At 47.0% G+C, this 24,955-nt stretch overlaps 1 protein-coding gene across 8 annotated transcripts in view; it reads right to left on the minus strand.

The window, feature by feature from the left end:
* The window catches only part of ARHGAP44 (Rho GTPase activating protein 44), a 385,723-nt gene that overhangs the window by 58,766 nt on the left and 302,002 nt on the right, over nucleotides 1-24,955 (minus strand). For all 8 annotated transcript variants that reach the window (XM_060252571.1, XM_060252572.1, XM_060252570.1 and 5 more), the window contains exons 15-16: nucleotides 2,338-2,429; nucleotides 858-1,038 (exon numbers count right to left, since the gene is read on the minus strand). In XM_060252571.1, coding sequence (XP_060108554.1) covers nucleotides 858-1,038; nucleotides 2,338-2,429 — 273 coding nt within the window. The remainder of the gene's footprint in view (nucleotides 1-857; nucleotides 1,039-2,337; nucleotides 2,430-24,955) is intronic.

Consider the following 24,955-nt stretch of genomic DNA (forward strand, 5'->3'; position numbering starts at 1 on the left):
TCCAACTTGACTTAATTGTTACACAATGGGTGACTAGAGTAAACAGTATCCTGTATTGTTTTTTCAGCTGAGCTTCTTCAGTTGTGGCTGCACTGCTCCCCAGCTCTTGAATCCAGCAAGTAATTTCCCTTTGATAGACAACAGAAGAAGATGCTAGGATGATGGACTGTCCATCACAAAAGACATGATTTGAGAACCTTTTCCAAAACTGATCAAATCCCTTTACTCCCTAACAAGAGCAGCTCTGCATGACAAATCTTCAAATGTGTCAAGGTGGTGATCATCTGGATAAAAGCTGTAAAGCTATAGTTCTATAAAGTGGTTGCACAAACCTCTAATAACAAAAAACTTATTTACTACATCCAAAAAGCAAACAGTTCACTTTGGAAAAGTTCTGTCTTCAGCCTAACCTGGGCCAGACTCAGCCAAATGAGAGTTAGCAGAGCTGCCAACATCACCTTCTAGTCACGAGGTTCCACAATGCTGCTTTTGAATCGTTGTACTATCCCCTGTTGGTATCCCAAAGATTAATCTTCTCACTTTATAATGTAGACTAACCTGTCCAAAAAACAGAACAGCTAGTAGGGGCCAGGCACAAGCAGGCAGATAGTAAGGGGCCAGGTGCAACAACCCAGTTCCCTTCCCAAAAGGCCACAAGCCAGGTACCTGGGGATGATGAAATCAGGAGCAAGGTGAGATGTTAATGACAAGGCAGTGAGGCATTTGCACTGCTAGAGAATACGGAGACTACTTTACCAAGCACCAGTACTTTAGGCCAGCACAGTCTTTTTCAGCTTGCATACCATGGAATATTAGACCCATACTCTTCCCAGCAGCAAAGCAAAAGCACTCCCTACCCATCCTTCTTGTAGAATTCCAGCATCATGTTGTCCGTAGCCACACTGAGTGGTCGCCTGGCCTGATCTGGATGCCTGTGGTCAGCATGGTCCATATCAGGTGATGGCATGGAATTGTAATTGGCGTTGTGGTTCACATGCACAGGACTTCCATAATTCCCAGTCAAGTTGAATTCAATGTCTAATTGGAAAGATCAAAAGGCCAAAATATTGCTTAGGGTAAGGGGCGACAGACAAGGCCTGTCTAACAAATTTAGAATCACTTGACCTCACTGAGTAGGGAGACCCCCTCCCCACGCTTTTAATGTGGATAGCAACCATAGAGGGGATTTCCTAGATAATTATTCTCATTGGTGCCACACAAAGAAAGTTAAGGATATAATCAGGGAAACAGGTGCTATTGTTAAGATCTTGGCCAAAAGCACCAGCAGCTGATCAGAACATCTAATCATAGATGTTATATCCAGGAGGATATACCCATGAGGAGAATGACCCACCAGGAAAGACATTCAAATATTCTGTGTACCTTTTGGGTTTGAATTTTGGGGAGGACTTGCTTTTCATTATCCATTTTCCAGACCCTCAAAACTGTTTTGGGTGAGTTTTTTTGCAGTACCTCACAATTCTGGACCATTTTTCCAGTGACCCCATTCCTGCCCTCTCAGGACTGTTAGTCTGGCCTGATTATTTTCACCAGCTGGTAGACCAGACTCTGTCCATCCCACTATCAGCTGTCAGTTGGCATCAACTGCTGCAGGGAGGCTTCTACTCCTCTTTAAATTTCATGGGACAGAGATCACATCTAACAGCTATCTGGTAGCTAGCTTTTTCTCTCTTCGTTCCCACTTCTGTACCTCCCCAAACCAAAAAATTCCAAAACTTCCAGGGAGTACATTTTTATTACTCCTAGAACTTATGGAGGGTTTTGGGTCATTTTGGATATGCCCAACCTAATGGCATTGTGGGATACTACAAAGATGGTGGTTGCCTGTTTGGCAGCTTGATCCCAGAGCTCCCTATTTTTATTTTATTCCCTATTTGGAGAAGCCTCCGCCTTTTATCTTGAGTGATTTATTACAAAACTTTTTAATGTGTTTTGCTGACAGCTGGAGGCAAACTTTTTATCTTATTTGGGCAGATGTTTTGTTTCTGAAGCCTTGTTTTCATCTTGAAGCCTTGAGAACTGAGTGGATAATTAGTCAAAGCAGCTGTGTTGCATGTTGCCTGAGGATTTGCTCCTCCTGAACCTGCAAGGGGCCTTGAAGTGGACAACAGAAGAGGCAAAGAGTTCTGATCTATAAGTTTGGGGATATACTCAAGCTGACCCCAAATAGCTAAGTTTTATAAAAGAGGGAAAAGACTGGTTAAAATATCAAGAACAGAGGCTGCAACAGAACTCAAAAAGGAAATTGATCTGAGGTCAGTTAGCCCTGGCATACAAAATGACACCAGCAACAAATGGGAACAAAATGCTTCTTACCTCCTGGAAAGAACCAATCTGCATGCTGAATAAGGGGCTCAATAATTGCAACAATTTGCAGGGAAACGGTTGCCATCATCTCTGTGATGTTTCTAAAAAAAGAGGGGTGGGTGGGAAAGGAAGACAACAAATCAGGTTACTGAGGTGGAGCTTGCTGAGGGTCAGGAAGTCCAAAACAAGTTGCAGAGTCATGGGACTGGAAGAGATCTTTGTTCAGTTTCTTGATTCAGGAAGCATTCTCCACTACACACCCACACCCCCTGCAACACATTTCTTCTGTGCACAGGTTCTTCTACCTCTTTCCCACAGATGGCTCATCTCTTGATCACATCAAGTCCTGGCACCTCTGAAAATCAATAAGCTATTCGGATTGATTTCCTATAATCTTTTAGGACATACTGCAAGATGATATGGACCAAAAATTTAGAAATTGAGAACTTCCAAATATCTGGAACTCCACTAAAGTCAATAGGAATAGCCATTTTTTCCTCTATTTTTTTTAAATGGCATATATATATTTTAAAAGATTTCTGTCAACCCTCTGATCCTTAAGAACATAAGAGAAGCCATGTTGGATCAGGCCAATACCCCTCCGGTCCAACATAGTGGCCAAATCCAGGTGCCATCAGGAGATCCACCAGCAGTACATCTCCTGAAGCCCTCCTGCTGTCACCCCCTAAGCACCAAGAATACAGAGCATCATTGCCCCAGACAAAGAGCTCCATCTGTACCTTCTGGCTAAAGCCACTGATGGATTTCTGTTCCATGTTTATTCGGTCACCTCTTGAAGCTGTCTATGATTACAGCTGCTACTACTACCTGTGGCAGTGAATTCCATATGTTAACTACTCTTTGGGTGAAAAAGTATTCCCTTTTATTTCTTATAAGTCTACTGTTTATTAATTTTATTGAGTGCCCATGAGTTTTTATATTGTCAGAAAGGGGGGAGTACTTCTTTCTCTACCACTATCCGATACATAGTTCTGTAAACCACTATCATGTCAACCCTCAATCATCATTTCTCCAAGCTATAGAGTCTAAATCTCTTCAACGTTTCCTCATAGGAAAGCTGTTCCATAGCCTTAATCATTTTAGTTGCCCTTTTCTGCACATTTTCCAATGCTATAATATCTTTTCTGAGATTTGGTGACTAGAACTGTACTCAGTATTCCAAAAGAGGCTGCACCATACATTTATACAGGGACATTATGATACTGGCTGATTTGTTTTCAATTCTCTTTCTAATAATCATAATAAAACTGAGTTGACATCTTCAATGAGCTATCTATTGTGACTTCAAGATCTTTCTCGTTACTGTCAATTTGGACCCTATTAACATATATTAATAGTTAGAATTTCTGGCTCCATTATGCATTACTTTGCAGTTGTTGATGTTGAGCCTCTTTTGCCCTGTTGAGGCCTACTCGCCCAGCCTTGACAGATCCCTCTGGAGTGCCTCATAGTCCTCTCTGTTCTCACTGCCCTGAACAACTCATTCACAAATTTAGAGCATAGTCCTATGGGGGGGGGGCAAAGTGCTTTGGGAGCAAACCTTTCCCCACATTGGCGGAAATCATATTTGCACTGGCATAAGTCCAGTCCTGCCATGCTGGAGGGCACTTACGTGGGTGTGGAGCTGCTGAAGCGCCACTCCAGCTGAGAGTGCCGCCGCTGTAGGGCTGCGCCCAAGCATTGACGGAAGTGCAGCAGAGTTAGGCACTCCGGCGCAGGAGGGGGTGGAGTTGGGGGTGCAGCCTGGCTTAGGCGGCTCCTTAAGGAGTTCGGGCCATGATACGCCCTCCCCGAGAGGCATAAAGTTACGTCTGCAAAAACAGCAACACATCCTATAGACACTCATTGAAACCGAAAACAAAGGTTGCCCCCACCGCCGCGGGAGCTCACAAACCCCAAAGGGAGCAGTGTAATTGCCTAACCAATCTCCTCGTGCCCTGGGCTGATGGGCCCCCTCCCTAACAGCCAATCACCGTTGCCCTCCTCCTAGAAATACTTCTGCTCCAGCTTCGCACAACTCAGTTGTTAGGGACAGCCGTGTGGGGTGAGGGGCTCTGCCGGAGAGCCCCCTGCCATGCGAACTTAGAGTGAGGGAAAGGCAGGTTGGTGACAGGCTCTTCACTGCGTGGTTGCTTTGACAGTATCTTTGACTCACGAGGGGGAGAGTGAAGTCTCTCCCCTGGGGCTAACTGCTCTTGTTTCTAGGTCTCTACAGGTTCCCGGCTCCTGAAGGCTTAGCGTGTGAGGACCATTGCCCATGGCTGGGTAAGTGCAACCCACGGTCCTCCCCCTCCCCTACCTCTGTCAAGCATGTGGGTTCAATGACGAGTCGACATTGATACAAAGACTACGTTTATTGATAGACCAATACTTTGGCTAGAGCCATTGCTTGAGAAGAATGAAACCGATACATTGATACTCGGTCTTTCACCAGTCATGAACTAGCCGGCGGGGGGGAGGGGTGGCTCTATTCATACGAGAGGCTTACTCCTTTTGGGCCCTCCCGGCCCCGGAGATTGAGGGTATTGAATGTGCCGGTCTGGCGTGGGACGTTGGGGAGGGGTTGGCGATCTGGTTGGTGTACCGACTGCCTAACGCACCAGCTAGTGCCTTACTGTCCCTACTGGAGGCCGCAGCAGGCTGGGCATTGGAGCACCCGAGGCCGATGACGCGACCTCTATCCATGGTGTCATCCATGGCGACACTAGGACTCTCCCAAATTGTTACAACGCCCACCCACCAGGCGGGGCACATGTTAGACTTGATCTTCGTGGCGGGAGTTCTAGTGGACGATGTTACTGCTGAAGCAGTTCCATGGTTGGACCACTATGCCCTCAAGGCTCGTGTGGATGTCCCTGTTTAGGCGGCGAGTGCATTTTAGCTCGCCCGCAGAGTCAGATGGATCCGGAACGGTTCCTGATGGCTCTACGGGATCCCTGGCTCCCTGGCAATTCCTTAGATGACTTGGTAGAGTCCTGGAATGACAGGCTCTCCAGGGCCATCGACAAGATCGCACCTAGGCGTCCTCTGCGCCCTGCCAAAAGTCAGCACCCTGGTATAACCAGGAGTTGCGGCAATTAAAGCGTGGACTCAGACGGCTAGAGAGGCAATGGCGGCACACTCGAGACAAAGCGATTAGAACATCTTATAGAGAAGTAATGAAGTCCTATGAGATGGCAGTCAAGGCCACAAAGAAAACATACTTTGCGGCTAAGATTGCATCTGCAACTTCGCACCCGGCACAACTGTTCAATACAATTCGGACCCTTATAACTCTGCCATAAGGCAGACCAAATTCTAAAGAATTGGAGATTGGCTGTGAGGCTTTTGCAAATTTTTTTGCAGATAAGGTCGCATCACTCTGCCACGACTGTCCCGCCATATCGGAGACAGTATGTGAACCTGAGGCTCCGTGCCTGTCTTCAGAGTGTGTCCTGGATGGTTTCAGCGCTCTCAGTCTGGAGGAAATTGACAGGTTTCTCGCATCTGCTCGCCCTACAACTTGTAATTTGGACCCCTGCCCCTCCTGGCTTTATTAGGATCATTAGGCAAGTAGACAGCCGGGTGGCGAAACCGCGTACTGACCGTATGGTGACTTGCCTGCCTGGTGCGAAGGTAGCGGACATTACGCGTGTAGTAGATAGACTGATAGACAGTGCTGGGGAGGAGCCTGTGGTCGTGGTGCATGTTGGCACCAACGATGTGGGGAAATGCAGTCGTGAGGTCCTGGAGGAAAAATTTAGGCTGCTAGGCAGGAGACCTAAGGCCAGGACCTCCAAGGTAGCCTTCTCGGAAGTGCTACCTGTTCCACGTGTAGGGCAGGAGAGACAGGCACAAATTAGAAGTCTCAATGTGTGGATGAGACGATGGTGTAAGGAGGAAGGGTTTAAGTTTGTTAGGCACTGGGATGCTTTCTGGAACAAGCGGGAGCTGTACAAAAGAGACGGTCTCCACTTGTCCCCAGATGGAACCAGGCTGCTGGCGCTTAAAATCAAAAAGGTGGCAGAGCAGTTTTTAAACTAAATCTTGGGGGAAAGCCGACAGGAGATGAAATGTCTCTGGTTCGGGAGGACTCGTCTCAAAGAGATGAAGGGTTAGCTGCTATTTTTCTACCGGGTAACGGACCGGAGTTGTCCACTGTGAAGGTGACAAACAATATGGACTGTCTGCCAGTGTCTCGAGGCGGCAGGAGGAAGGTGGCGGGCCTAGCTTGCCTGGGAAATTATAGATGTTTGTATGCAAATGCTAGAAGTGTTCAAAGTAAAATTGGTGAATTGGAATGTTTAGTGTTGGGAGAAAACATAGACATTGTGGGAATTTCAGAAACTTGGTGGAATGAGGAGAATCAGTGGGACACGGTGATTCCTGGATATAAGCTATATCGGAAGGATAGGGAGGGAAGGGTTGGAGGTGGGGTGGCTCTGTATGTCAGAGAGGATATACGGTCCAGTAAGACTGAGATCAGAGAATTAGATTCACTTTTAGAAATGCTTTGGGTTGAAATAGAGGGCCCAAAAGGAAATTTAACTATGGGAGTTTGTTATCGCCCACCAAATCAAAAGAGAGAGGACGATTATAATATGATGGAAGGCTTAAAGATAGCGGCTAAACGTAAAAACTGTGTTGTAATAGGTGATTTTAACTACCCGCAGATTGATTGGGTCAATATGTGTTCTGGTCGAGAGAAAGAGATTGAGTTTCTTGATGCTCTCAATGACTGTGCTATGGAGCAGATGGTCTCAGAACCTACCAGGGGTGGGGCGATCCTGGATTTGGTCCTAAGTAATGCCCAAGACTTGGTGAGAGATGTAAAAGTGATTGCGCCGCTTGGGAGCAGTGACCATAATGTTATTGATTTCACCGTTTGTATAAATAGGGAGTTGTCCAAAAAGACCACCACAACCACGTTTAACTTTAAAAGGGGTAAATACACTGAGATGAGGAGGCATGTGAGGAAGAAACTGAAAGGAAAGGTACATACGGTCAAAACCCTTGGGGAAGCTTGGACGCTATTTAAAACTATAATCCTAGAAGCTCAGATAAAATACATACCACAAGTTAGGAAAGGCACAAACAGGCATAAGAAAAGGCCTGCATGGTTAACAAACAAAGTAATGGAAGCTGTAAAAGGTAAGAAGGACTCCTTTAAGCGGTGGAAAACCAGTCCAAGTGAGATTAGTAAAAGGGAACACAGGCTGTGGCAAATCAAATGCAAGACTGTGATCAGGCAGGCAAAAAGGGACTATGAGGAGCATATTGCAAAAAACATAAAGACCAACAATAAAACTTTCTTCAAATATATTAGAAGTAGGAAACCAGCCAGGGAGGCAGTGGGGCCCTTGGATGACCATGGGGTAAAAGGATTACTGAAGGAGGATAGGGAAATGGCTGAGAAGCTAAATGAATTTTTTGCCTCCGTCTTCACTGTAGAAGACGAGAACTTTTTGCCTGCCCCAGAACCACTAATTTTGGAAGGGGTGTTGAAAGACCTGAGTCAGATTGAGGTGACAAATGAGGAGGTCCTACAACTGATAGACAAATTAAAAACTAATAAGTCACCGGGTCCGGATGGCATACATCCGAGAGTTCTGAAGGAACTCAAAGTTGAACTTGTGGATCTTCTAACAAAAATCTGTAATCTTTCATTGAAATCTGCCTCCGTTCCTGAGGACTGGAAGGTAGCAAATGTCACCCCCATCTTTAAAAAGGGTTCCAGAGGAGATCCGGGAAATTACAGGCCAGTCAGTCTGACTTCAATACCGGGAAAGTTGGTAGAAACCATTATCAAGGACAGAATGAGTAGGCACATTGATGAACACGGGTTATTGAGGAAGACTCAGCATGGGTTCTGCAAGGGAAGATCTTGCCTCACTAACCTGTTGCATTTCTTTGAGGGGGTGAACAAACATGTGGACAAAGGAGACCCGATAGATGTTGTTTACCTTGACTTCCAGAAAGCTTTTGATAAAGTTCCTCATCAAAGGCTCCTTAGAAAGCTTGAGAATCATGGAGTAAAAGGACAGGTCCTCTTGTGGATCAAAAACTGGCTGAGTAATAGGAAGCAGAGAGTGAGTATAAATGGGTAGTCTTCGCAGTGGAGGACGGTAAGCAGTGGGGTGCCACAGGCTCGGTACTGGGTCCCATGCTCTTTAACTTGTTCATAAATGATTTAGAGTTGGGAGTGAGCAGTGAAGTGGCCAAGTTTGCGGATGACACTAAATTGTTCAGGGTGGTGAGAACCAGAGAGGATTGTGAGGAACTCCAAAGGGATCTGTTGAGGCTGGGTGAGTGGGCGTCAATGTGGCAGATGCGGTTCAGTGTGGCCAAGTGCAAAGTAATGCACATTGGGGCTAAGAATCCCAGCTACAAATACAAGTTGATGGGGTGTGAACTGGCAGAGACTGATCAAGAGAGAGATCTTGGGGTCATGATAGATAACTCACTGAAAGTGTCAAGACAGTGTGCGTTTGCAATAAAAAAGGCCAATGCCATGCTGGGAATTATTAGGAAGGGAATTGAAAACAAATCAGCCAGTATCATAATGCCCCTGTATAAATCGATGGTGCGGTCTCATTTGGAGTACTGTGTGCAGTTCTGGTCACCGCACCTCAAAAAGGATATTATAGCTTTAGAGAAGGTGCAGAGAAGGGCAACTAGAATGATTAAAGGGCTGGAGCACTTTCCCTATGAAGAAAGGTTGAAACGCTTGGGACTCTTTAGCTTGGAGAAACGTCGACTGCGGGGTGACATGATAGAGGTTTACAAGATAATGCATGGAATGGAGAAAGTAGAGAAAGAAGTACTTTTCTCCCTTTCTCACAATACAAGAACTCGTGGGCATTCGATGAAATTGCTGAGCAGACAGGTTAAAACGGATAAAAGGCAGTACTTCTTCACCCAAAGGGTGATTAACATGTGGAATTCACTGCCACAGGAGGTGGTGGCGGCCACAAGTATAGCCACCTTCAAGAGTGGTTTAGATAAAAATATGGAGCAGAGGTCCATCAGTGGCTATTAGCCACAGTGTATGTGTGTATATAACATTTTTTGCCACTGTGTGACACAGAGTGTTGGACTTGATGGGCCGTTGGCCTGATCCAACATGGCTTCTCTTATGTTCTTATGTTCTTATGGCTTATTAAAGCTTGCCAGAGGGAGCTCAGATATCCTGTACGGGATATCATAAACAGATCCCTGATGGAAGGGCATTTTCCAGCACCTCTGAAAGAGGCTGTGGTCCGCCCTCTACTGAAGAAACCAACCTTAGACCTGGCCGAATTGACACACTATCGGCCGGTTTCAAATTTACCCTTTTGGGGTAAACTCATTGAGTGGGCAGTGGCGTTGCAGTTGCAGTTTTCTGGAAGATGCTTCCGTTCTCGACCCCCATCAGTCCAGTTTCCGTCCGGGTCATGGGACGGAGACGGTGCTGGTCGCTCTGATGGATGACCTCCAGCGGCATCTGGATCGAGGCGGCTCGGCGGTGCTGGTGCTATTGGACCTATCGGCAGCGTTCAATACGGTCTACCACCGGCTGCTGACTTGCCGTCTCGCCAATGTGGGGATTCAGGGGTTGGCCTTACAGTGGCTCTCCTCATTCCTTGATGGTCGGGGACAAAGGGTGGCAATTGGGGGTGAGCTGTCCCAGAGGCACACGCTGGATTGTGAGGTGCCTCAGGGGGCAGTTCTTTCCCCAATGTTATTTAATATTTACATTATTTTTGTAATTACATTAGATTGTCCGGAGGCATAGGCTGGGTTGCCACCAGTACACTGATGACACCCAGCTCTATCTACTCATAGACGGCCGGCCCGACTGTGTCCCAGAAAACCTGGACCGGGCATTACAAGCCATGGCTAGATGGCTCAGGCTGAGTAGGCTGAAACTAAATCCAACGAAGACAGAGGTCCTTTACTTGGGTCGCCGTGGTCTGGGGGGGGGGGGAATTCCCCTTCCAGCCCTTGACAGTGTGCCACTGACAAGGGTGCACAGGGTCAAGAGCTTGGGGGTACTACTTGAGCCTCCCTTAACTATGGAGGCCCAGGTAGCAGCCACTGCTAAATCCGCATTTTTTTCATCTTAGGCGGGCGAGGCAGTTGGCTCCCTTCCTGGAGCGGGACGATCTAGCAACAGTGATCCATGCAACGGTCACCTCAAGGTTGGATTACTGTAATGCCCTCTACATGGGGCTGCCCCTGTGCCGAACCCGGAAGTTGCAGCTAGTGCAGAACGTCGCCGCTCGGCTGTTATTAGGGGTCCCTAAACGGGAGCACATTCAGCCGGGCCTTCGGGGACTGCACTGGCTGCCAATAATATACCGAGTCCGGTACAAGGTGCTGGTTATTACCTTTAAAGCCCTATATGGTCTAGGACCTGCCTACATTAGGAACCGTTTCTTCCCATATGTTCCCCAGAGAGTACTGCGATCTGGCTCCCAAAATCTGCTTGTAATCCCCGGGCCAAAGGAGGCCCGGTTGAAGTCAATAACAGCCCCTTGCTGGTGGAACCAGTTACCGGAAGAGGTCAGGGTCCTGCTGGTTATTGGACAATTCCGTAGGGCCTGTAAGACAGTCCTCTTCCGGTTGGCCTATAACTGACCGGCACCAAAACTACTAAAATACTGAAGGAAGTTTATAGATAGCACACTGTTGGATTGATGTACTGATTTTTTAAATGTTTTTAATGTCTTAATTATGTAAATTGTTATTGTATTTAAAATTCGAATTTTATTGTTAGAACCTCTGTGCTGTAAGCCACCCTGAGCCCGCTTCGGTGGGGTAGGGCGGGATATAAATCAAATAAATAAATAAATACACAACTTTTAAGACACACTTCAAAGGGATTCCTACGGGAGGGGAAGCAGGGGAGCGTTCACACATAGAATATCAAAACTACATACATTCCCAGGGTGTTATCAGGCATTCGGCCTTGCAATGCCCAGATGGCTCATCCTCCCGGAGGAGAATTCATGGGAAGGTGCTGATTGCTTTGTTCCCTCTAATTAACAGTCATAAAGCAAGAGGAAAGCTAGGAAAGAATAATAAACTAGCAACATTTGGTTCTCTGGGATCCTTCCCAGGTTTGCTTCTAGTCAGGCCCTAAAACCATTAGTTATTGATCAGAATTAGCCATGCTTGACAAATTGCCCCCCCTCCCCCAATTCAACCCCGCAGTCTCTGAGGAAATTTTCTGTGAAATTTATTAACCAGATCTGGAGCCAATACATCCTTTTGAGCTACCCATTCATTTTTTCTAGGAGGGAAATGTTTCCATTTGATCAAATAATATAATGTCCCATGTTTCATTTTGGAGTCTAGAATCTCCTGTACTTCATGGTGACTCTGATTCCCAATCTGGATAGGATTCAGAGCTGTGGATCGAGGGTGCCAAAGAGAAGCACCAGGGTCTCTTCACAGCAGACTGCAATGAAAGACAGGGTGCACTTTACTAAACATTTTTGGTAGTTCCAATTCTACAGTCACTCAGTTAATCACCCGTTTGTTTTTGAAGGGGCCTAGGAACTGATAAGCCAATTTTTTGAGGGTTGATTCAACGGAAGGTTTTTTGCTGACACAAACACTGAATCCCCCACCTTGAAGTCCCAAGCGGGCACATGTGACTTATCGTACTGCTTTTTGTACGCCTCCTTTGCGGACTCCAAGTTCTCTTGTATCCCCTTCCACCCCTTGCTCAGTTTTCACCACCATTGCTCGAATGAGCTGGGTTCTTTTATCGGTTCCCCCCCTGGTAATGATGGGACGGGTTTCCCTTCGTATCGATTGATGATTTGAAATGGGGAGGTCTTGGTGGAGCTATGCACACTGTTGTTGTAACCATATTCAGCGAAAGGGAGCAAGTCCACCCAATTTGATTGCTGATGATTTATATAGCATTTAAGTATTGTTCTAAGAAGGCGTTTATGCGTTCCATCTGCCCGTTGGTCTGAGGGTGGTAGGTGGAACTCAATCCTTGTTTTATCCCTAACAGTTTGCAAAACTCCTGCCAGAAGTTGGCAACGAATTGTGGCTCCCTGTCACTAATCACCTTATCCGGAAATGAGTGAAGTTTAACAATGTGATGGAAAAATAGATAGGCCAGCTTTTTTGCTGTTGACAATTGTGCACAAGGAATGAAGTGTGCTTGTTTGGAGAAAATGTCCACTACCACCAGAATCATGGTCTTGTCTTGTGACGGTGGCAGTTCGACAATAAAGTCCATTGAAACTACCGACCAGGGACATATAGCTGTTTCTAGAGGTTTTAGCAGTCCAGGTGGCTTCCCCCCCTCCTTTTTGCCATTAAGCAGATGGGGCAGGAGGCGACAAACTCGGATACATCTTTCTATAGGGACAGCCACCAGAATTGCCTACTGATTAGATGGAGTGTCTTCACGTACCCAAAATGACCACCCAATTTATTTGAATGGCAAAATTGTAAAACCTCTGACCTCATGGTTTTGGGGACGTACAGCTTCTCCCCCCGATACCACAATCCATACCCTTTCTTCTGAATTTCCCCCAGTCGGTTGTCTCCCTCTTTTTCTGTCGCTAAAGCCATCCGTTCTTTTCCCCACCCCTCCTGATCACGTTTGGATTTAGACCGTGTCGTCACCACTGCAGCTACCTGGGAGGGGGGAACCAAAGAGTCTACAACTTCTTCTTTTTGGCTGTTGTGCTGTGGCAAGCGAGAAAGGGTGTCAGCCAAGAAATTCTTGGTTCCGGGAATATGCTTCAGCACAAAGTCAAACTTGGAGAAAAACCCTGCCCACCTAATCTGTTTTTGGCTCAGTTTTCTCCGGCCTGTGAGCGCTTCGAGATTCTTATGGTCCGTCCAGATCTCGAAGGGGATTTTGCCCCTTCCAACCACGACCACCAGGTTTTTAAAGCATAAGTTACAGCAAACGCCTCTTTGATCCACACTGACCAGTTCCTCTGCTTTGCTGAGAATTTTTTGGAAATATATGTGCAGGGTCTTAGCCTCCCCTCTTCATCTTTCTGCATGAGAATGGCTCCCATGGCCACGTCGGAGGCGTCACATTGCACAATGAAGGGCCGCAACTCATTAGGGTGGCTCAGGACCGATTCGCTAGTAAATAGTCGTTTGAGTTTGTCAAATGCCTCTTGACATTTTGGTGTCCAATTTAGGCGGGCCCCCGGTCTCTTTGCCTCGGGCCCCTTCCCCCTTATTTTTAACAACTCTGTGAGAAGGAGCATGATTTGGGCGAACCCCGCAATGAAGTTTCTGTAGAAATTTGCGAACCCGAGGAAAGATTGTAGTTGTCTACTTGGGGGAGCCCAATCCAATACCGCTTGTACCTTTGCCGGGTCCATAGCCAACCCCTGTGCCGACACCCAAAACCCTAGGTAGTCTAATTCGGTTTTGTGGAACTCACACTTTGACTGTTTAGCATATAATTTATGCTTCAATAAGGTGCTTAACATCTCCCTCACCAATTTTACATGAGACTTTTCATCCTGAGAATAAATAATGATGTCATCCAGGTATACCACCACCCCCTTGAACAAAAACTTCCGCAATACATCATTGATAAAATTCATGAACACCCCCGGCGCTCCCTGAAGTCCAAACGGCATCACCAGATACTCAAATTGTCCCATAGGGGTATTGAAAGCCGTCTTCCACTCATCCCCCTCCTTAATGCGTACTCTAAAGTACACATCCCTCAAGTCCAGTTTGGTAAAAATCTTCCCTTCGGACACCATGTTTAATAAGTCTTTGATGAGGGGGATGGGGTAGGCATTTGAGGTCGAAATCCCATTAATCCCTCGAAAGTCCGTGCAAAGCCGGAGCGTGCCGTCCTTCTTCCTAAATAAAATGGGGGCGGTGTGAGGGGCCGTTGCCGGTCTGATAAAATCCTGTTTCAGTTTCCTGTCTAGGAACTTCCGCAACTCCACTTTCTCTGCCCATCCCATGGAATATAGTTTAGCTTTAGGCAGCGACTGCTCTGGATCAGTTCGACAGCACAGTCGGTGCTCCTCTGTGTGTGTGTGTGTGGGGGGGTAGTTCGTCCGCTCCCTGCTCACTAAACAACCCCATTAAGTCCTGGTATGCCTTAGGGATGGCTGGGACCTCCTCCATAGTCAAACAGACTTTCTCCTTCGTAGGAGGAGGTAGCGGGCCCCAGTCCAGACTCCAAAGATGCACCTTGCACAGTGGATCAACAAACTTTATGGTTTGATCCCCCCACCGGATGCTTAGTTCGTGTTTAGCCAACCACCCCACCCCCAGGACCACATCGTAGGAACACGAGGGGGCGATTACAAAAGTCTCTTGGTCCCAGTGCCCTTCGGGTACCACCTTAGTCTCTAGTACTGCATTTCGTCACACAGCCCCTTGGCGACGTCTTCCACCTCTTTGCAAACCATCGCACGGAACTCGCGGGCCACCTCATCTTCCTCCTCCTTTGGGGCCAGGGCATCCGGATCCCTCTCTCCTGGGTCAGGATCTGCATCTGGTAGGGGAACGACCACGATGGTATCGATCTCCTCCGGCTCCACTGGTCCTGGATTGTCACCCCCTTCATTGGCCATCTTCACCCGATGCATGTGTCTGGTTAGGATGGCCTCTCTCCGCACCGGGGCCTCATCCATTGTGGTGGTGGAGGTCCGCGGCTGCCACTAACGGGGTGTGACCAGGAGCTGTTGGATCTGGAGAGGCGAGCCTGGTCCTCTCCGGGCATCCAGCACATACCACGGTACGGGCACCCCGTCTTCAGGTTCATGAAGCTCACTGCCTCCTGGAATCTTTTCAGCCATTCGGTTATAAAGTTGCCAGGGTGGTTAAGCTTCAAAAAGGATTCTTCTCAAAATGTCAAGCATGCGGGTTCAATGACGGGTCGAAGTTGATACAAAGACTACATTTATTGCTAGACTGATACTTTGGCTAGAGCCATTGCTTGAGAAGAATGAAACCAATACATTGTTACACAACTTTTAAGACACACTTCAATGGGATTCCTACAGGAGGGGAAGCAGGGGAGCATTCACACATAGAATATCAAAATTAGATACATTCCCAGGGCGTTATCAGGCATTCGGCCTTGCAATGCCCAGATGGCTTATCCTCCCGAAGGAGAATTCATGGGAAGGTGCTGATTGCTTTGTTCCCTCTAATTAACAGTCATAAAGCAAGAGGAAAGCTAGGGAAGAATAATAAACTAGCAACATTTGGTTCTCTGGGATCCTTCCCAGGTCTGCTTCTAGTCAGGCCCTAAAACCATTAGTTATTGATCAGAATTAGCCATGCTTGACAAGCTCAAGACTGGGTGGTGTGCAACCAGGCATTTGTGTCAGATGTGTAACTTGCTGGAACTGAAATGTAGAATAAAATGCTTGACACGACTAATGCCATGATGTACCTTGGTATGAACTCTGCTTTACTAACCCTGAGAATTGTAGCAAATGCCTTTCCCTAGCACATTGTAACCGCAAGAGTGAAATCTCACCCCTATACGAAAAGCCAGCTGCGGCTTTGAAGTGCATAGCCTCAAGGACTCTTCCTCTGGGAAAGAGATAACACCCTGAGAAGAGCTGGCTGTCTCTGGGGGTGTGAAAAAGGACTGTATTGTTTCCCGCCTGTAGAAACCTAGAAAAGACTGACTCCCACCTTGGGCCAGTATCAAACTCAATCTGCCTCCATACTGTATGTGTGTTCTCAATAAATGGATTAATTGTTAAAGCAACATGGTCTGACCTTGCTTGAAGTTCCACGTCTTGACATTTTGAGTTTGATCCCTTTGGAGCTTATCCGAACTGGGACCTTCGGCTAGATGGCTGAATCGGCGCCAGGCAGTGGAGAGCCCACCAAACCGATGGAAGAAGGGGAGAGACCACAGCGAGGCGATGTGGCAACCCTCTGGGCACTAATGGACGAAGTCCACGCCAGTCATGCCCAAATTACCCAAGAAATCCAGGAACAACTGGACGCGATCTGGAGGCGAACCGAGGCCCTCTGGGGTGATGAACTGAGGCCCCCACGAGGGGAACCGCGGGATACACCGGCGCCGCCGGGGGACCCGAGGCTACCAGCGGTACCGGCTCCAAGGGACGGCGCGACGGGGTGGGAGCTTCAGATCACCTTCAACGGGGACCCGGAGGAAGTGGAATACTTCACGATACAGTGCAACAGTTTCATGACTCACTGGGGAGACTCCTTTCCCACAGAGGTCAGCCGAGTGGACTACCTGGCCACCAAGATGGAGGGAGCCGCTCGGAAATGGTTCGTTAGCCTCTACGCTGCGCAGAGCCCCGCGTTGGCCTCAGTGCGTGAGTTTCTACAGGTGATGCTTTGCCAGTTCGGAGACCCAGTGCAAGAGTCGAAAGCGCTGGCCCGGCTGCGCAGGCTGGAACAGGGGGTGAGAACGATCCGGGAGTACGCAGCGGAGTTTCAGTCGCTCTGCTCGAAAGTGAGGGGCTGGAGCGAGCGCATGAAATGCGAAGCATTTATGAACGGCCTCAACGCAAGTGTCCTCAACCGTTGCTACACGCAGGGCCGACCCGAAACGCTGGTAGGGTGGATCCAACTGGCGGGCGAGGTAGAAACGAACCTACAACATGTGCTGCTTAGCCGCCAACAACAAGCGACCAGAAAAGGGGCACGGAACTCCAAAGCCGTCGCTAAACCCGGGACAAAGAAGGCCCCGAGCTCAACCGCGGGCTCCACCCCGAGCACCGGGAGAAGATGCTCCGGTGCGGAAACCCCGGGCACCTAACCGCGAACTGTCCCGGAAAGCAGCAAGCCACCCCTCCCTTGGCGAAGGCAAGCGCACCGAAAAAGGGAGAGGGAAGGCCTAAAGAACCCAGTCGGGGCAACGTCGCCACGTCGGTGGCGGTTGATGAGGATATTATGACCATTGAGGGTCCCAGCTGTCAGAACTTGGATGAACTTCAGTCGAGTCCAATACTTGTTACAAGTTAGGAATCTTTATTGAAGAACTACAGTGCTAGAGTAACGAAATAACAGTAATGGCGATTCTTGGCAGTTGGTTACATTTTATGCTAGCAGCAAAGCACAATAAAACAATTATTCACACGGTCTCAAACAGTTGTCTCGTCTTCCCAGCTTTCGTTATCAGAAGGGAGGATGCTCCCCTGTTGTGAAGGCCAAACGGTCTGCCTTCAAAGGGCACCTGTGGATGCTAAGCAGAGACTATCTGTCGCCTGCCCTACTGCCCTAAATATTTGGCATAGCAGAGGGGCCAGGGTTAATGACCGGTGTCAGGCACTCTAAATTACAGCATGGAGTCAGTTTGGTCAATGCAAGCAAAGTAAAAGTTACAAGTTCTGACATACTGCCCCCCCTTAGCTCTTCGCCTTGGGCTTGTGTGGGTACAGTAGGTGAAACTTTTTAAGCAGTTGCGGGGCAGATACATCGCTGGCTTTCACCCATTCGTCACAGCTAGGGGGAAAGTATTTCCACCTGATAAGGTAGTACAATACCCCCCTTTGGACTTTAGAGTCCAGGATTTCCAGCACCTCATGGTGACTCTGACCCTTCACTAGGGTCGGAGGCGGTTCCGGGGGGCGAGGATGAAATTGCGTAGCTCCAGGATCCTTGCGAAGAAGGCTGCAATGAAAAACAGGGTGGATCTTACTTAAGGATTTGGGCAACTCTAGTTCCACGGTCACTTTGTTGATAACCTTTTTTATTTTGAACGGACCCAGGTATTTTAGCGCAAGTTTACGGCACCCCTGCGGAAGAGGCAGATTTTTGGTGGACAGGAACACTGTCTCTCCCTCTTTCAATTCCCACTGGAGGGCATGCTTTTTGTCAAAGTGCCATTTGTATTCCTTCTTCGCCTCCTCTAGATTTTCTTGAATCACTTTCCACCCTTCCCACAGTCCCTCCCACCATTGTTGGCACGAAGTGGGTTCCTGGGATCCGGATGGTAGGGGGAGGTTGGGGAAGGGTTTCCCTTCGTACCCATTGACTATTTGGAACGGGGAGGTTTTGGTGGAGCTATGGAGACTGTTATTGTACCCATATTCTGCGAAGGGGAGGAGCTCCACCCAATTCATTTGTTGGTAGTTGATATAGCACCTCAAATATTGCTCAAGAAGCCCGTTCACCCTCTCAGTCTGTCCGTCCGTTTGCGGGTGGTACGCGGAGCTCAGCCCCTGCTCGATGCCTGCTAGTTTGCAAAATTCCCGCCAGAAGTTGGCAACGAACTGAGGTCCGCAGTTGCTAATGACCTTCTCCGGGAATGAGTGTAGCCGGACCATGTGATTAAAGAATAATTGGGCCAACTTCTTGGCTGTGGGAAGCTTTTTGCAGGGGATGAAATGGGCTTGTTTGGAAAAAGTGTCAACCACTACCAGTATCACTGTCTTCCCTTGGGAGGGGGGGAGTTCTACTATAAAGTCCATTGACACCACTGCCCATGGGCGGTTGGCTGTGGGGAGGGGAACGAGATGACCCGGGGGCTTCCCTCCCCGCCGTTTGGACATGATGCAAGTGGGGCATGCGAGCACGAATTCAGAAACGTCCTTCTTTAGTTTGGGCCACCAGAATTGTCTGATGATTAAATTGAGGGTTTTCACATACCCGAAGTGACCCGCTAGGCGGTTGGAGTGGCTCTGTTCCAAGACCTCTCTCCTCAGGGACTTAGGCACGTAGACTTTCCCCTTGTGGAGCCAGATTCCCCCCTCACCTCTCTCTAGCCCTTCAGGACGTTCGCTTCCCTCCAACTCTGCCTCTGTGGCGAAGCGCTCCTTTTGTGGTAACTCAGGGGCCCCGGTTTGTTTCCCTGAACGGGTGGTGACCCCCCCCCATGACGGCCGAGGGGGGAATGAGAGAATCGACCACCTCCTCCCTCTGACTTTCGTGCTGAGGTAGGCGCGATAGTGCATCGGCCAAAAAGTTCTTGGTGCTGGGGATGTATTTTAGCACAAAGTCAAATTTAGCAAAGAACCCCGCCCATCGGATCTGCTTGGCAGTCAGTTTGCGGTGGCCGGTGAGGGCCTCCAGATTTTTGTGATCGGTCCAAATCTCGAAGGGGACTCGGGCTCCCTCCAACCAGGATCTCCATGTTTTTAGAGCAAACATTACTGCAAACGCCTCCTTGTCCCACACCGACCAGTTTCTTTGCTCGTTTGCAAATTTGTGAGAGATGTATGCGCAGGGACATAGTTCCCCCTCTTCGTTCCTCTGCATCAATATGGCTCCTACGGCGACATCGGAAGCGTCGCATTGCACCACGAAGGGCTTCAATTCATTGGGGTGAGCCAATATTGGTTCAGAGGTGAAGAGTCGCTTGAGTTCCTGGAAGGCTCGGTGGCACTCCGGCGTCCATGTTAAGCGCGCCGGGCTTTTTTGCTTCCTCCCCTTTTCCCTTCGTCTTAAGAAGCTCTGTAAGGGGGTTCATCCAGGGGTTCGCCCAAGTGATGTTGTCCCTAAGCAACCTACTTGAGACTAAAGGGAAGGGGTTGGAAGCGAAGAAACCCGGGGCGAAACTCCGATGGTTGCCGGAGTGCCACGAGGCATTTGAACAACTTAAAAGACTATACACGTGAACCCATCCTGGCCCACCCAAACGAACTTAAGCCTCTTGTGGTCCAGTGCGATGCTTCCGATGTAGCTGTCAGCAAAGGGTTCATTGAAGTCCCAAAAATGATCAAAAGTCGTCTTGGTTTAGAAACTAAGTTTCATTTATTGATTACAACAATGTTACTCTCCACATGGATTCATTGAAACTGATAACAAATAGTCTGAACCATTGGTATTTATGAATATACTTCAAAGACTTATTAAACAATAGGGTTAGTAAGCATGGATTAAATACAATCAAAAAGCATAACTGGCTTCAATGAAACATTGCCTGACAGTAGCCGTCAGAGCAATATTAATGCAAAAAGACAAAGAGGGGTGGTTAAGGCCATGCACCTATATCTCCCGGAAATTCTCCCCAGAGCAAAGAAATTGGTCGGTCTGGGACAAAGAGGCATTCGCCGTAACTTTTGCCTTAAAAACTTGGAGGTTGTGGTTGGAGGGGGCGAGAGTACCATTTGAAATATGGACTGACCATAAAAACCTGGAAGCCCTGACTGGCCGACGGAAATTGACCGCTAAGCAGATCCGTTGGGCCGGCTTCTTTGCCAAATTTGACTTTACCCTAAGACACATCCTGGGGGCAAAGAACTTTCTAGCCGACGCACTTTCGCGGCTTCCCCAGCATGAAAGCCAGAAGGAGGAGGTCGTAGACTCCCTAATTCCCTCTTTGGCGGTAGTCGGGGCGGTGACTACTCGCTCCGGGAAGAACCCGAGGTCTCTGGAGCCGTGGGCGGGGGGGGGGGTAGTAGACTGATCGAGGAGACAGACCAGAAGGACTTGTAAGGGGGGAAAGGGGGTTTTGGTACCACGAGGAGAAACTGTATGTGCCCAAAAGCCCCCACTCTGAGGTTATGCAACAATGCCACTGTAACAAAATAGCAGGGCATTTTGGGTATGTGAAAACATTGCATTTGGTGAATCGGCAGCTTTGGTGGCCAAAAATGAAAAAGGATATTTCAGAGTTTGTGAAATCCTGCCCGATTTGTATCATGGCCAAAAAGAGAGGGGGTAAAACACCTGGCCTCCTCCAACCAACCCCCACAGCAACGAGGCCGTGGTTGGTGGTATCTATGGACTTTATAGTCGAACTCTCGCTATCTCAGGGCAAAACTGTAATCCTGGTGGTGGTGGACACTTTTTCTAAACAAGTGCATTTCATTCCTTGCAAACAGCTCCCCACCTCCAAAAGACTGGCCTACTTGTTTTTCCAGCACGTTGTTAGATTACACTCATTCCCAGACAAGGTCATTAGTGACCGCGGGCCACAGTTCGTTCCCAACTTCTAGCGGGAGTTTTGCAAGCTAGTGGGCATAGAACAAGGTCTGAGTTCCGCGTACTACCCACAGACGGACGGACAGACGGAACGCATGAACGGCCTTCTGGAACAATACTTAAGATGCTATGTGAATTATCAACAAACTAATTGGGTTGAGCTTCTGCCATTTGCCGAATACGGGTACAATAATAGCCTGCATAGCTCAACCAAAACCACACTGTTCCAGATAGTTCATGGCTACGAAGGAAAACCATTCCCGCTGCTGCCCAGCCAAAAAACAACAGCGCCACCTACCTCCCGCCAACAATGGTGGGAAGAAATTAAAAAAGGGATGGGCAGCTATCCAAGAAAATTTAGAGACAGCCAAAAGGGACAAGAAGCACTCCCCAGAATGGGACTTTAAAGTAGGGGAGACCGTGTTCCTGTCCACTAAGAACTTGTCGTTGCCCCAGACCTGTCGAAAGCTGACCTACAAGTACCTGGGGCCCTTTAAGATAAAACGGGTGATCAGTAAAGTGACTGTGGAATTGGCGCTCCCTAAAATGTTTAGTAAAGTGCACCCTGTGTTTCATTGTAGCCTTCTTCATCGAGACCTTGGCGGCTCGTCTTGGCACCCCCGCCCTCCAGAGCCTCCACCTATTCAAGTGAAGGGCCAGAGTCACCAAGAGGTGCAAGAGCTGCTAGATGCCAAAATAAAGAGGGGCGTGTTACACTACTTGGTGCGCTGGAAGTACTTTCCTCCCAGCTGCAATGAATGGGTCGAGTCATCCGACCTCCGGGCTCCTATGCTTCTTAAGAAATTTTACCTACTGCACCCAGACAAACCCCAAGCAAGAGCTTAGGGGGGGGGGGGGTAGTATGTCAGACACTGGAATACATTTATGGTAACTGCTTAGCATAACTGACTCCATTTTCCTAGCATTGATACTAACTAAGAGAAAGCTTGCTGCATATCGAAGTAGAGGTCACAGAATGTTACTAACAGTTGGTGTGAACATTCCTTTCCCTGAAAACTAACAAAAGATACTTTCCTTTGAAGATAAGGGCCTCAGGGCTGGCAATTCGGCCATCCTTGTGAAGCAGCTAAACAAAGAGATAAGAGGAAGTACCCTTGTAAAAGTTAGCACCCAGACTTAGCAATGTTTAGATGTGCGGGTTTTTGCATAGCAAGCTTTGATGTAGAATTCTTTAAGTTATGGGCTCATGTGCAACAATGTATCAGTTCCAATCTCTCTTCGTTCAGATGTCATGAGTTCTCTAATAAAACCTATACTTTGTATCAAATCGAAGTCTGGTTGATCTGGAGTTCCATTGTCTGACAGTTTTATTAAAAAGGCTGGCACTATAAAGTGAGGATGTTTGGAAATCATTTAAGAAAGTGAATACTGGAAAGTCTGCAGGGTTTGGAAGACTTGATGACTTGTTGTTATGCAGAAAGAAACATTCTGACATTGATAGCATTTATAGAGTTGTCTCTGGAGAGAAAAAACTTCATTAAAAGTAAAGAAAGAAAACTTAGCCTTGAAGTAATAATTAGGCTACAAACTATAAATCTTTGTGAATATCTGTCTGCTAGGGTTTGGAGGTTTGTTGAAGATAGAATATAAATCAAATAACTGAATGAATTGGTGGATGTCTTAAAGGGTTTGGGGTTTTTTTTGAAATCTGAGAAGTCATACATTTTGCAATATGATGCTATTAATAACCGATATTAAATTTTTAAGCCAAGAAGGATGACACATAGATTTTCATAGAATTATAGAGTTGGAAGGGAACTCCAGGGTCATCAACCCTCTGCACAATGCAGGAACTCCCCCCCCCCACACACACACATATATCCTTAGTGGCTCCTGCTCTGTGCCCAGAAGATGGCAAAAACCTCCAGGATTTCTTGCCAAACTGTCCTGGAGAAAAATTGCTGACTGACCCCAAAGTGGAAATCAGCATTTCCCTAGGCATGTAAGTATCAAACATTGATATTTCTCCATAATTAGTCTTTTGTTGTTAAATCAAAAGTTGCTTTATTGTAGAAACTCAGAAGTTTTACCAAGGACCAAATCCTTGGAAGTAATGACATATATACACGGTTACATAGTTACTATATAGGATTACTTCAAAGGATAGTATACAGATGCAATTTGAATCACAGGTTCAAAGTATCTTTTTTATTACTAAGGAATTTAGGCTATTAAAAACATCTCCCTTTCTCACACTTCTCCGATACCTGATAAGAACTGTCTGTATGAATCTGGGGGAGAGACACCTCACAGCTTTACTAGTCAGGCTGTAACATAAACATCCTTGGGCTAGATAAATTTACTGCTTGCCCAAACGTAAAAAGGAGGGGTGGTAGATACTAGCAGCCTGCTCTCTGTCTAAGAAAACATCTTGGCACTTTGAAATATGCATGCTTGACAGTAAGAAAGGGCCACAAGAACGAAGCAACGCTTCCTGCCCTCCTTCTCATGATCTGCCTTATTCACAGAACCATAAAACCATAACCACATGGATAGAAGTGACTGAAGCAGAGCTTCACAATGAGTGGGATCCATCATGCTTTTTATAGACATTTATAAAATTATATACATTCTTATGATGTACTTGGTACTGGGACTGGAGTTACTTGTACCTTTAAGGAACACTTGCTTGTTGAAATGCACTACACCTAGCTGTACAATTAAGATGCCTACCACTACACTCAAGACTTGTGGTCACCACACAGGAGAGTATGATGTGTGAGTGAGCGTTTTTGTGATAAGATTTGGTCTTGAAGTAGAAATGTAGGGTGTTAAGGAATTTATTGTATTTGAATATTGTAGAGATTTTATTTCCTGTGTATATTAATTTAATCTTTCATGCAGCTTGGAAAAAGCAATTTTGTGAAACAAGGAAAAGAAAAAAAAAACTCGTTGCTACAAAGGCTGAATTAATGAAAGGCTGAACTTGGAAGATTTTGATATATTGCCTTCTGACCTATGGACTTTGGTTTCCCTTCTACAGGACTAAAGACTTCTGAAATTTTTGGAATTTTACAAAATTGGATTCCCTGGCTATAGGCTTTTGTTCTGTGTTCTATCTTGGAGTACTTACAAAAAGATGAGTCACATTGCTGTTTTGAAAAAAAAATGTTAAATTTGTTATGTGAGTATTTAAAGGTGTATGAGGTTTTTTTGTAGAGGCTGGTTCCACGGAGGCTTGAGCTCTACTTCAGTTAATTCACAGAATCAGCATAGCTGTCAGATGGTCATCTAGCCTCTGTTTAAAAACCTCCAAGGAAAGAGAGCCCACAACCTCCTGAGGAAATCTGTTCCACTGAGGAACCACTCTAACTGTTGCTAAGCTCTTCCTAATGTTAAGCTTGAAACTCTTCTAGCCTCTGTTTAAAAACCTCCAAGGAAGGAGAGCCCACCACCTCCTGAGGAAGTGTTAACCTCTGTGGTTAAGAGTTTAGCCCAAATTTGCAAGAGGGGAATTGTTAACCGAGCCTCTGGAACACCTCTTAGACAAAGAAACAACAGACTCAGGAGTCTTTAAATACATGGCCATTTATTCAGTAGTATTTGCTAATACATAGTTCTAAGATCATAATCCAATTACAATTCAGGAATTTCATTAAACAGTTACAAGGAATACTAGGCTATAAGTCTAATGTCCCATAATGTCTTGCCTATTAATTGTAGCAAAGCAAAGCTTAAGCAGAGGTTGATTTACTTTATCTATTGCAAAGCATGATAGCATTTGAACTCACCAGCCTCCTGGTGT

This window comes from Heteronotia binoei, chromosome 13 (genome assembly GCF_032191835.1).
Source record: "Heteronotia binoei isolate CCM8104 ecotype False Entrance Well chromosome 13, APGP_CSIRO_Hbin_v1, whole genome shotgun sequence".
NCBI lineage: Eukaryota > Metazoa > Chordata > Lepidosauria > Squamata > Gekkonidae > Heteronotia > Heteronotia binoei.